The 12,593-nt window shown below is 40.1% G+C and overlaps 2 protein-coding genes across 5 annotated transcripts in view; both read left to right on the top strand.

Moving 5' to 3' along the window:
* The window catches only part of sorcs2 (sortilin-related VPS10 domain containing receptor 2), a 230,121-nt gene extending 226,416 nt beyond the window's left edge, over nt 1–3,705 (top strand). For all 3 annotated transcript variants that reach the window (XM_081725448.1, XM_081725449.1, XM_081725450.1), the window contains exon 27: nt 1–3,705. This exon is cut by the window's left edge and continues 1,534 nt beyond it. The gene's annotated coding sequence lies outside the window, so the exon portion shown is untranslated.
* A 4,350-nt stretch (nt 3,706–8,055) lies between these two features.
* Nucleotides 8,056–12,593, top strand: LOC113567930 (E3 ubiquitin-protein ligase TRIM39-like). Of its 2 annotated transcripts, XM_081725451.1 has the most exons (7): nt 8,056–8,186; nt 9,117–9,700; nt 9,813–9,908; nt 10,642–10,875; nt 10,968–11,115; nt 11,484–11,510; nt 11,616–12,593. In XM_081725451.1, the coding sequence occupies exons 2-7, from the start codon at nt 9,119–9,121 to the stop codon at nt 12,164–12,166; spliced, it is 1,638 nt and encodes a 545-aa protein (XP_081581577.1). In that variant the 5' UTR covers nt 8,056–8,186; nt 9,117–9,118; the 3' UTR covers nt 12,167–12,593. The 2 variants fall into 2 exon arrangements, with proteins under 2 accessions (XP_081581577.1, XP_035375752.2); XM_035519859.2 differs by lacking the exon at nt 8,056–8,186 and having other exon boundaries at nt 9,092–9,700.

Genomic DNA, 12,593 nt, shown 5'->3' with positions numbered 1-12,593 from the left:
CCACACGGGGCAGCAGAGCGATCATTTGCATAGGTTGGTTTTCCGTAGTCGGGAGCTGGTTCAAAACAAAAAACGGTTTTCATACTATTTATATATGTGTGTGTGTGTGTGTGTGTGTGTGTGTGTGTGTGTGTGTGTGTGTGTGTAAAGGAATGGTTCAACAAATAATCTCATTTGTACATTTCTCCACTTACCTTAAACATAGTTGGCTATTTTTCACTGGAACTATGAGGCTAATTTAGTCGGCACTTACTGGATGCTCTCTCACCTCAAGCCTTCTCTATACACACATGCTTAACTCTTCACTTGTTGCCTCAGTATTCACTGAGTTTTTAAATAATGTCACACAGACTCATTGGTGCGGTTTAGGAGGTAGCAAAGCCTATTAAAAAAAACAATACATACAGAATTTAAAAAACTATAATGTATAGCTTAATTCTGTCATATAACGGAGGTAGCCATCTTAAACAACCAGAATCAGTCTAAAAATGTGTCCACTTTTGTGTGGATGATAATGTAGTTTCACTTTGAATTTAAATGTGTAAGTATATACTCTCCATGATATTTTCCAAGATGTTTACAAATAGGTTGCTTTAAAAATTAGACTTCACATCTTAAGAATGGCATTTGATACTGCTATTTGAAGAATATGTTTTTATAGAAAAGATTTTCAATGAAGTGGCTACCGATGATTCCATTGTAAAGAGACAGTTAGACACCAAACATGTCTCCAAACCATCAGATATCACACTGATTTACTGCATTTGTTACTTATAGGACTAAGAAAACACCAACAACTCACAGATTAATGGAAAAATAGATTATTTGCAGGTATGATTGGCCAACAGAGAACAGTAAAGGTATGTGAGGATATAACATAACAGCAGAGTGAGGACATGCCGTAGTGCTCTATCAGCAGTGTGAGGACATGCTGTAGTGCTCTAACAGGAGTGTGAGGACATGCTGTAGTGCTCTAACAGCAGTGTGAGGATATGAAAGACATGATGTAGTTCTCTCTAACAACTGTAACGTGGCTTTATACCTTTATAAACTGCTTATACCATTCCAGTTGGTGAGAAACGGCGTTCGAGATGGTCTAGGCAGTTTCATCAGATACGCCTCTTCATGCTCATTGGTTGGACTATTAATAATGGTGGAATTGCAATAAATACATAAGTAAAATGTCCTGCATGAATGTTATTTGAAAATGAAAAAGTACTGAATCTAAAACTGTTTAAATTAGATTTGATTATTGGGACATTGCATTAAATTGGTTATTAAAGGTTCAAGGAGTCCAATCCCAGAAGCCCCTGCAGTGCTTTATTTTAAAGCCCCTCTCATCTGCTCCATGGCCCTGGATTGACTCGCTGTTCTTTCATAAATCTATACATCCATCACACTTCCAAGTCTAGTCACACATCCATCACACTTCCAAGACCAATCACACATCCATCACACTTCCAAGTCTAATCACACATCCATCACACTTCCAAGTCTAATCGCACATCCATCACACTTCCAAGTCTAATCGCACATCCATCACTCTTCTACACAAGGCCAGCATGCTCCTTCTCCCCACTGTAGCTGTTCTAGGGCTCAAGCAGGTGTGTACTGTGTGTAGGAGCCTATATCAGGCCAGACGTGACAGTAGGATCCCTTCAATTTGGCTGGTGTATATAGATATGAGTAAAGAACATGTCCAGTTGTACATATTTTCTCGTACTTCTGGTGATTTCACACTGAAAACCAAAACATGCATAGTTTATCGAATGCCTCTCACTGGGTTTATGACATTTCAAGAGTTACCTAGAGCTTCTGCATTGTTCAAATAGTCATGTGTGCACTTTCTCACAGTCAGAAAACATTTCTTATATTTGTTTTCAGTCTAAGCTAGACCATTTGACCTGATTAGATGTATACTGAAAGGTTCTTTTAATGTCTCACTGTATCCATAATAATCAGTAAAATGATCGCGATGTTAAAACAATGTTTACACAACATTCACACCAGAGGTGGGTAGAGTAGCGAATAACTGTACTCAAGTAAAAGTATTGTTATATTAAATTAATAACTACTCAAGTAGAAAAAAAGTAGTCATTTAAATGATTACTTAAGTAAATGTAATAATAAATGTTTTTCACAGTTTTTTGCTATTATTGCTGTTCAGAATGTCCTTAATGATGTTAGATAACAACACTTTCATATTATAATGCACATTAGGAAACAGCACCAATTTCTTTAGTGATTGCAGGAACCCATACATGCTGCACAGTTCAGGTTGAAGGAAATGCAAAAAATTAATTACAAATAATTAAAATATTTATAAATGGGACAGGAGTAACAAAGATGAATTTAACAGAGTAAAAGTAAATTTTTTTTAAATTGACGAATGTACTCGGGTAGCAGTATAAACATTCAGGACATTCATTAAAGTAAATGTAACAGTGTACATGAATTGCATTACTACCCACCTCTGATTCACACACAGTTCACTCGCTAACACTGCAGTTTGTAAAACTATTTACTGTTCCATTATATGCATACTGACATTGTTTTCTATTTTGTAACACATCAACTGATCCAGTCATGGTGGTTTATGTGAACGGATTTGTGAACGCTGGTCTGGGTGACATCGGAGGCCACTGAGCACTGGACTACTAAACTCCTCATCACTAGATGAAGATGTCTGACTGGCACTAATCATGTAGTGGTTTGTTTTGTATTGTTGTCCAGAAGGACTGAAGAAACTGACTGTTCAAAGACACACTGGCTGGTTTTTCACTAGCAGACCAGGCTAGTCACTGCTAACGTCATAAATGGCTTTGCCCTAAAATCCTGATTTTTGCCCAAAAATGGGTGCAGAGTTCTTGGAAGTTAGAACCAAAAAAAAGTAAATCGGGATTCTTCATTTTGGGGTCTCACCAGCTGGGGACCATGTCTAGCTTCGGGCTGAGTCAAACAGCTGTCTCAGGCCACTACATTCTCTCTTGAGTCACACTGGGGTCAGTTCCACCTGGCTTTAACCAAAATGTCATGACAGTCATGTCTAATCATAACCTCACCACTTTTATGGTGATGTTACGTAATGTATGACAATAACATAAGTCTGCAGATATTTTATTTCTATACAGACTGGTCTGGTTGCAGCAGAATCTGGACTGTGGGAATAACTAGAATAACCTTTTCTTTTGTAGCAATATATGATCTCGTTTGGTTCAGTAGTGGTTGTGTGGTGATGTGCGGTCTGTATTTTCACCCTCTCATGGTGGAAGGGAAGGACAGAGAAAGCACAGGAGAGCCCTCACGCTGCTCTCAGGCGGAGGAGGAGGAGAAATGCTGCCCCAGCTGCTGATCCTGGATCAACACTTTCAGCTTTCTGGAGTGAAGTTACACAGATTGAAAAAGGGGCAAACTGTCCCTGAAACTGCACTCTTTCTCTGAGAGGACTCATGAGTAAAAGCACAGAGAAGGGCCCTTGTTGTTTACTGACACAATATTAGTGGGAAAATAACTGCACAGTTTTGTTGTTATGGTTTGTTTAATTTCCTTTATTTTTCTTTTTGAAAGTGAAAATGCTTCAGAAGATGTGCGGTATTTAACTCTTGTGTGTGGATGGGAACACATCCACACACACACACACACACACTGTATAGGTTTGTTTTCATGGTTTGATCTGTTAAATAAAAGATTAACATTCTTCATGAAGCTGTTGTTTGCATGTCTTTTTACTTGATTTGTGATTTCCTCTGTGTGTCAGGTCACAATAAGTACCACACACATGCACTTTAATAACAAACTTATTGAGATTTAATAAGGTTGTTCATGTATTCTGTCATCTGTTCATTTATTCAATAAATCCCTGTTTAGCAATCTAAGCACTTTTCAAACATCATGTTTGTCTGATCGACAACCTAACTACACTGCCTGGCCAAAAAACGGTCACCACCTGGATTTAACTAAGCAAATAGGTAAGAGTCTCCCATTGCTGGCAAGAAATTATTTAACCCAAACTGACGCAGTGAGTAGCTTCTCATTTGTTAAACAACCATGTCGAAAGACACATCCTGTGGTCGTGGAAAATATGTTAATCTGTTTCAGAAGGGTCAAATGATTGACATGCATCAAGCAGAGAAAACATCTAAGGAGATTGCTGAAACTACTAAAATCGGGTTAAGAACTGTCCAACGCATTATTAAAAAGTGGAAGGACAGTGGAGAAACATCATCTTTGAGGAAGGAATGTGGCCGGAAAAAAACTTTGAATGATCGTGATCGGCGATCACTTAAATGTGGTGACATCAAATCGTATAAAAACAACAGTAGAACTCAGGGATATGTTTAATAGTGAAAGTAAGAGCATTTCCACACACACAATGCGAAGGGAACTCAAGGGATTGAGACTAAATAGCTGTGTAGCCTTAAGAAAACCACTTGTCAGTGAAGCTAACCGGCAAAAATGGCTTCAATTTACTAGGGAGCATAAAGATTGGACTCTGGAGCAATGGAAGAAGGTCATGTGGTCTGATGAGTCCAGATTTACCCTGTTCCAGAGTGATGGGTGCATCAGGGTAAGAAGAGAGGCAGCTGAAGTGATGCACCCATCATGCCTAGTGCCTACCGTACAAGCCTGTGGGGGCACTGCTATGATCTGGGGTTGCTGCAGTTGGTCAGGTGTAGGTTCAGCAATGTTGTATGCCCAAAGAATGAGGTCAGCTGACTACCTGAATATACTGAATGACCAGGTTATTCCATCAATGGATTTTTTCTTCCCTGATGGCATGGGCATATTCCAAGATGACAATTCCAGGATTCATCGGGCTCAAATTGTGCAAGAGTGATTCAGGGAGCATGAGACATTGTTTTCATATATGGATTCGCCACCACAGAGTCCAGAACTGAACCTCATTGAGTATCTTTGGGATGTGCTGGAGAAGACTTTCCAAATCTCCCATCAGCAATACAAGACCTTTAGGAAAAATTAATGCAGTTCTGGACAGAAATAAATGTTGTGACATTGCAGAAGCTTGTGGAAATGATGCCACAGCGAATGCATGCCATAATCAAAGCTAAAGGCGGTCCAACGAAATATTAGTGTGTGACCTTTTTTTTTTTTTTGGCCAGGCAGTGTATGTTTCCAACCTAACCATTTTTCCACCCGACTGTTGCTTGCTTTAGTTTTCACTGAATGACAGTTTGGTATTCTGTTAGATTTACATTTTCAGTATTAAAAGACACTCTCGTTAGCAGACACTCACGTTAGCAGACACTCTCGTTAGCAGACACACTTGTTAACAGACACTCTCGTTAGCAGACACTCGCGTTAGCAGACACTCTCGTGTAGAGAGCTGTTTTTGCCCATACTCTCCTTTGGAGGATTAATGTGACTTTGTTAATGGTAATACACTGTTCATGAGTCAGTGGGAGTCATCCCCCAAAGAGAGAACATACCAACTAAGATACGTGCAGATACCAACAATGATAAACAAAGAAAAAATACAAATCAAACAATAACAACAACAAAATAAGACTAAATAGTTACTAGTAAAGCTAACAATAACAGCAATAATTATCATAGTAATAAATCAATAATTGAGTGATAATACAAGATAAAAAAACAAACAAAAAGAACAATATTAGTTTATTAATCTATAACGTTATAGTTAGTGTATTAATCTGTAGCGTTAGTGTATTAATCTATAGTCTTATAAAGTTAGTGTATTAATATATAGCATTATAGCATTATTGTATTAATCTATAGGCATTATAGCATTATTGCATTGATCTATAAATATTATAGCGCTAGTGTATTAATCTATAGACATTATAGCGTTATAATATTAATCTATAGTGTCATTTACATCTGATGATTTTATACAAAGAGATTTACAATTATGACTGACTACAACTTGCACAATTGAAGAGTAAGGGCCACACTCAGGTGCCCAACAGTGGCAACTTGGTGGTGGGGTTTAAACTGGCAACCTTCTGATTACTAGTCAAGTATTTTAGCCACTGAGCTCCCACTGGCCCTGGCCATGTATAGCATTAGTGTAATAATCTATAAGCATTATAGCTTTAGTGTTTTAATCTATAGCATTATAGCAATAGTGTATTAATCTATAGCGTTATATCTTTAATGTATTAAACTATAGCATTATAGCTTTACTGTATTAATATCTAACATTATAGCAGTGTATTAATCTATAATGTTATAGCATTAGTGTATTAGTCTGTAGCGTTATAATGTTAGTGAATTAATCTACAAGCTTTATAGTTTTAATGTATTAATCTATAGTGTTAGTGTAATCTATAGCGGCATAATGTTACTGTATTAATCTGTAGGCTTTATAATGTTAGTGTATTAATCTATAGCGTTATAGCGTTTGTGTATTAATATATAGGTGTTATAGCGTTAGTGTATTAATCTATAGAGGCATAACTTTAACGTGTTAATCTGTAGTGGTGTAACATTAGTGTTTATAGCATTGTAACGTTAGTGTATTAATCTATGGGGAGATAAGAAGATAAGCAGATAAGCGTTTAGCTGGTCAGAGTTTAGCTGTTCAGTGCTTATCTGGTCAGAGCTTCGCAGTTAAGTGTGTGTATTAATCTATAGTGTTATAATGTTACTGCATAGCATTATAACGTGAGTGTATTAATCTATTGTCATCTGTGTTTTCTAGTTTGCAAAGAGAGCTTGACACCATTTCTCCTTACCAACTCTTTGCTGCATTCTTCAATTTGTTTGAATCAGTACCAGAGCTTAAACCAGACCCTAGCTGGTCAGTGCATAGCAGGTGACTACTTAGCTGGTCAGTGCTTACCTGGTCAGTGCTTATCTGATCAGAATTTAGCTGGTTAGTGCTTAGCTGGTCAGTGCTTATCTGGTCAGAGTTTAGCTGGTCAGTGCCTGTCTGGTCAGTTTTTAGCAAGTAAGTGCTTACCGGGTCAGTGCCTAGCTGATCAGAACTTAGCTGGTTAGTGCTTAGCTGGTCAGTGCTTATCTGGTCAGAGTTTAGCAGGTCAGTGCTTGTCTGGTCAGTGTTTAGCAAGTAAGTGCTTAGCTGGTCAGAGCTTAGCAGGTCAGTGATTAGATGTTTAGTGTTTAGCAAGTAAGCACTTAGCTGGTCAATGCTTAGCTGGTCTGAAATTAGCTGGTCAGCACTTATTTCGGTAGAGTTTAGCTAGTCAGAATTTAGCTTTTCAATGCTTAGATGGTCAGCATTTAGCTGGCCAGTGCTTAGCATATAAGTGCATAGCTGGTCAGAGCTTAGTAGTTGGGAGCTTAGCTGGTCAGAACTTACCTGGTCAGTGCTTACCTGATCACTGCTTAACAGGTAAGTGCTAAGCATTTAAGTGCTTATGTGGTCAGCGCTTAGCTGGTCTGTGCATAGCTGGTCAGTGCTTAGCAAATAAGCACTTAGCTGGGCAGTGCTTAGCTGCTCAGAATTTTGCTGGTCAGAAATGAGCTTGTCAGAATTTAGTTGGTCTGTGCTTAGCTAGTCAAGTAAGCACTTGGCTGGTCAGTGCTTAGCAGGCATGCACTTATCAGATAAGAGCTTAATCAGTGCTTATCTGGTCAGAGCTTATCTGGTCAGAGCTTAGTTGGTCAATGCTTGGCTGGTCAGCACTTAACTGGTCAGAATTTAGCTAGTCAGTGCTTAGCAAGAAAGCACTTCACTGCTCAGCACTTAGCTGGCCGGTGCTTCGCAGGTAAGAGTTTACATGGTCAGTTCTTAGCAGGCATGCACTTAGCAGATAAGAACTTAGCTGGTCAGGGCTTAGCTGGTCAGAGCTTAGCAGGTCAGTGCTTAGGTAGTCAGTGCACCTAAGCAGGATCCAAATATCGATTCTGTGTGGTGCCAGCCTGTATACACCACATTCCTTTTGCTAACCAGCTGGCTGGAACACCAGCAGGGGTCATTATTTCCCATCACTGACGCGGAAGATTCACATTGCGTTGAACACACTGGTGACATGCTGGGGCTCCATGGAGCTGCTAGAACCACAACAGAAAAACCATGCCACACCCTCCAGACATTTAACTGAACAGTGTGCAAAAATGACGTGAAACTGAAATGAAAGTGAACTGCAGTGCAGTTTAACAGTTTCCTGTTTCTTTCGGTATAACAGAATACAGCGTGAATCCTCTCCAGTGATTTTGATACGGATCTAAAACCTCTGCAGGTAACCATTTAGCAGGTAAGGGAGACAGGTAAGGGGAACAGGTAAAGGGGACAGGTAAGGGGAACAGGTAAAGGGGACAGGTAAGGGAGACAGGTAAAGGGAACAGGTAAAGGGAACAGGTAAAGGGGACAGGTAAAGGGGACAGGTAAAGAGAACAGGTAAAGAGAACAGGTAAAGGGGACAGGTAAGGGGGACAGGTAAAGGGAGCAGGTAAGGGAGACAGGTAATGGGAACAGGTAAGGGGGACAGGTAAGGGGGACAGGTAAAGAGAACAGGTAAGGGGGACAGGTAAAGAGAACAGGTAAGGGGGACAGGTAAGGGGAACAGGTAAAGAGAACAGGTAAAGGGGACAGGTAAGGGGGACAGGTAAAGAGAACAGGTAAAGGGAACAGGTAAGGGGGACAGGTAAAGAGAACAGGTAAGGGGGACAGGTAAGGGGGACAGGTAAAGAGAACAGGTAAGGGGGACAGGTAAGGGGGACAGTTTTCTTATATTGTTACTGAGTAGGGTTCTGTGGAACATGATCTTTTTCTACCACTAACTGCTATCTATACTTGTTATACTATACATGTTTTTAGTTGTGTAACTGGTAAAAGTTCAAATGTTCAAAATGGTTTAGATGTATTGAATGTTGTTTGAAATTGTGATATCAACCTCTTATATCAACTGTGAAATTATGATATCATCTGAAGTTTAGATAAAGAGGGTTTGGCTATCAAGATAAAATAGACAGTGAAGTGGTTGAACAGGTTTTAGAACAGGTTTTAGAACAGGTTTTAGACAGGCTCTAAAACTGGTAAAACAGGAACATTTGGAACTGAACATTTGTTTTGACTTTTTTTCAAAATTAAAGGTATTGTAATATTAGCTAGTTCGTGTGGTATTTCTGGTTTCATTTCACCCTCATGATGTCTCTTTGTTCTACATTAGCTATGGGTTTGTCCAACAGTGTCCTGTCTGAGGAAGATCTTCAGTGCTCCATCTGTCTGGATGTGTTCACTGATCCAGTCACTACTCCATGTGGTCACAACTTCTGCATGGTCTGTCTCAAAGAGTGCTGGGACAGCAGTTCACTCTGCCAGTGTCCAGATTGTAAGGAGGAATTCTCTAAAAGGCCTGAGATGCATGTGAACGCTTTCATCTCTGCAATGGCTGCCCAGTTTAAGAAATCATTTCAGGTGGAATCCAACAGCACTGCAGATCTGCTTCTCTCCAAGATGGTTCTTTGTGACTCCTGCACTGAGAACAAACAGGAGGCTTTAAGGTCCTGTCTGGACTGTGGGGTCTCCTACTGCCACCCTCATCTGCTGCCTCATTCAACTACAGCTAAACTCAGGAAACACAAACTTATCGATCCTGTGGAGAACCTGGAGGACTACATCTGCCAGAAACACGAGAGACCTCTGGAGCTGTTCTGTAGAGACGACCAGAAATATGTGTGTCAGTTCTGCACTGAGGGAGACCACATAACTCACACCACTGTTCCTATAGAGACAGAGATCAAAGAGAAGAAAGTGAGAAACATTTTATAAACTTTATCACCTTATTAGATAATCAAAGCTCCAACACCAAAAATGAAACTTTTATTAAATGAGTTGTGTTATAATAAAAGTTCCTTTGTCGTAGACTGAGTTGAGGGAAATGCAGGCCAATGTACAAATTATGATCAAGGAAAGAATGAATAAGATCTATGAACTCAAAAACTCTGTGGAACTCAATCAGGTGAGTCTGTTGAACTCAAAACACTTAACTGTGTGTTCTAGTGCAGTTATTACTTTCTGGACATATTAATACACAATGGATATGTTTACATGCAGCCTGATAATCTATTAATAATCATCGGATCATTGCGTATGTGATCAGTGCATATGAACAACTCAAAAATATTATTACAATATTAATTAAAATATTATCTGTGACATTTAGTGGGTTAAGGAGGATGTGGGGAGGAGGCACATACATTTTTAATCACAAACACAACTCAACACACACAAACATACTACATGGGGCAAACACCGAGAACCTTGACGATACGACATGAGACTTATATACACTCATGACAATTACACACAACAAGGATCAGGTGCACAACACGAGAGGGTGTGGCAACACAGACACACACACACAGACACACACACACAGACACGCACACACAGACATGCACACACACACACGCACACAGACACGGACACGCACACACACACACACACACACACACAGACACGCACACACGGACACGCACACACACACAGACACGCACACACACAGACACGCACACACAGACACGCACACACAGACACGCACACACACACTTGAGGGGGGAGGGGCCGTACCGTGACATTATCAGAATGAATTCAATCAGATTGTCAAAAATCTTTGCATGTAAATATAGCCACTGTGCATTTCAGGCTTAAGCTAAATGAGATGCAAAAGAAATGTGTTTGTCTACTGTTAGAAAACCACAGAGAAGGAAAAGGCAGACAGTATGGAGGTCTTCAGTTCTCTGGTGCGCTGTATTGAGAGAAGCCAGGCTGAGCTGCTTCAGGTGCTGGAGGAGAAGCAGGAAGCAGCAGAGCGGCAGGCTGAAGAGTTCATTAAAGAGCTGCAGCAGGAAATCACTGAGCTAAAGAGGAGAGACACTGAGCTGGAGCAGCTCTCTCACACCGAGGACCACATCCACCTCCTACAGGTCAGAGTCCCCTGTTTCTCAATAGCAGTGCAGCACATCACAGACAGCCCTCCCCATCCTGAGCGAGTTCTCCTCTCTCCTCACTCCTGTAGATGTACCCGTCCCTGTGTAGCCCTCCACACACCAAGGACTGGACTGACATCACCATTAACACTCATCTGAGTGTGGAGACTCTGAGGAGAGCTCTGACTCAGCTTCAGGAAACACTCAGGGAGGAAATGGAGGAACTTGGTGAGACTGGTAAGTATTTAGTGATCAGTAAGTATTTACTCTTCAGTAAGACTTCAAGGGTTTGATGGGCAAACTTTTGAGGGTTTGACAGAAGTGTTTTCAGCAAGAAATAAAGCTTGAGATACCACAAATGATCAATTTGTATTAAATAATTGTTTTAGAATTGATATTATTCTGTAATGTTTTTCACTAGAGTTCAAAGTAACAGAATGTTTTCTAAGACAGTGAGCAAATTTGGATCCAGCATGATATGAAGTAAAAGATGTTCTGCTGGAACAGTGTCACAAAATGGAGAAAACTTGTTTGTTATAATTATAGAAATACAAGGATGAAAAAAAAGTAAGTTCTAACAGTGAATTATATTCTTTTCCAAACAGAACTGAAGAGAATTCAGCAGTTTGCAGGTGTGTGGTCTCTCACTGGCCACATGACGAAATCATCCTGAATGTCATTACTGTTACTCATGGTGCATAGTTAACTTTGTTTTAAACTGTGTCTCTTTCTCCCAGTGGATGTCACTCTGGATCCTGATACAGCTCATCCTGATCTCTTCCTGTCTGATAATGGGAAACAGGTTACATATGGAGACATAAGACAGAATCTCCCTGACAACCCAGAGAGGTTTGATCATAGTCTCAGTGTGCTGGGAAAGGAGGGGTTCTCCTCAGGGAGGTTTTACTATGAGGTGCAGGTCAGAAGGAAGACTAAATGGGTTTTGGGAGTGGCTGGAAATACCAGTAAAAGAAAGGGAGATATTATAATTAGCCCTGAGGATGGATACTGGACTGTGTGTCAGAGGAAGAAGAATGAATATGAAGCTCTAGAGTCTCCCTGTGTGTCTCTCTCCTTGAAGCAGGCTCCCCAGAAGGTGGGGGTGTTTGTGGATTATGAGGAGGGTCTGGTCTCCTTCTATGATATTGAGGCCAGGTCTCATATCTACTCTTTCACTGGTCAGTCTTTCACTGAGAAACTCTACCCGTTATTCACTCCCTGCCTCAGTACGGGAGGTAAAAACACAGCACCTCTGATCATCTGTCCTGTTAATGACGTCAGATCTTAGTTCTTATTTTGTTATTACTATGGACGGTGCTTTCACAGTAATGAAAATGTTAATTTCTCATCACTTAAGATATTCAAACTCTCCTTTCAATAAATCCATAATCTTAAGAACTTTATCAATGAAGGCAGTTCACTGGGTATTGATAAACACTCATTCTCTCATATAGAAATGTCATTATCAGGATGGAGCCTTTGGTAAGGAAGTGTCTGTTAGGAATTCTGCACGAGGTGCTTAGTGTTTATGATGCAATGATTGAGGTAACAATGAATGCCAAAAATACATATCTGAGTGGACAGTTATAACTATCTCAGCACATCATGCTTCTAAATGGTGGTACCAGTTCATGTAGACATAGACTGGTTTGTGGAAACCTTGCTTTTCATTGTGTTTGTTTTCAATTAAAATACTTGTAAAGGTTTTGTTAGCA

The sequence above is a fragment of the Electrophorus electricus genome, chromosome 13 (assembly GCF_041902795.1).
Source record: "Electrophorus electricus isolate QZ-2024a chromosome 13, ASM4190279v1, whole genome shotgun sequence".
NCBI lineage: Eukaryota > Metazoa > Chordata > Actinopteri > Gymnotiformes > Gymnotidae > Electrophorus > Electrophorus electricus.
The sequence above is the reverse complement of the archived record's forward strand: the minus strand, read 5'-3'. Positions and strand labels throughout refer to the sequence as shown.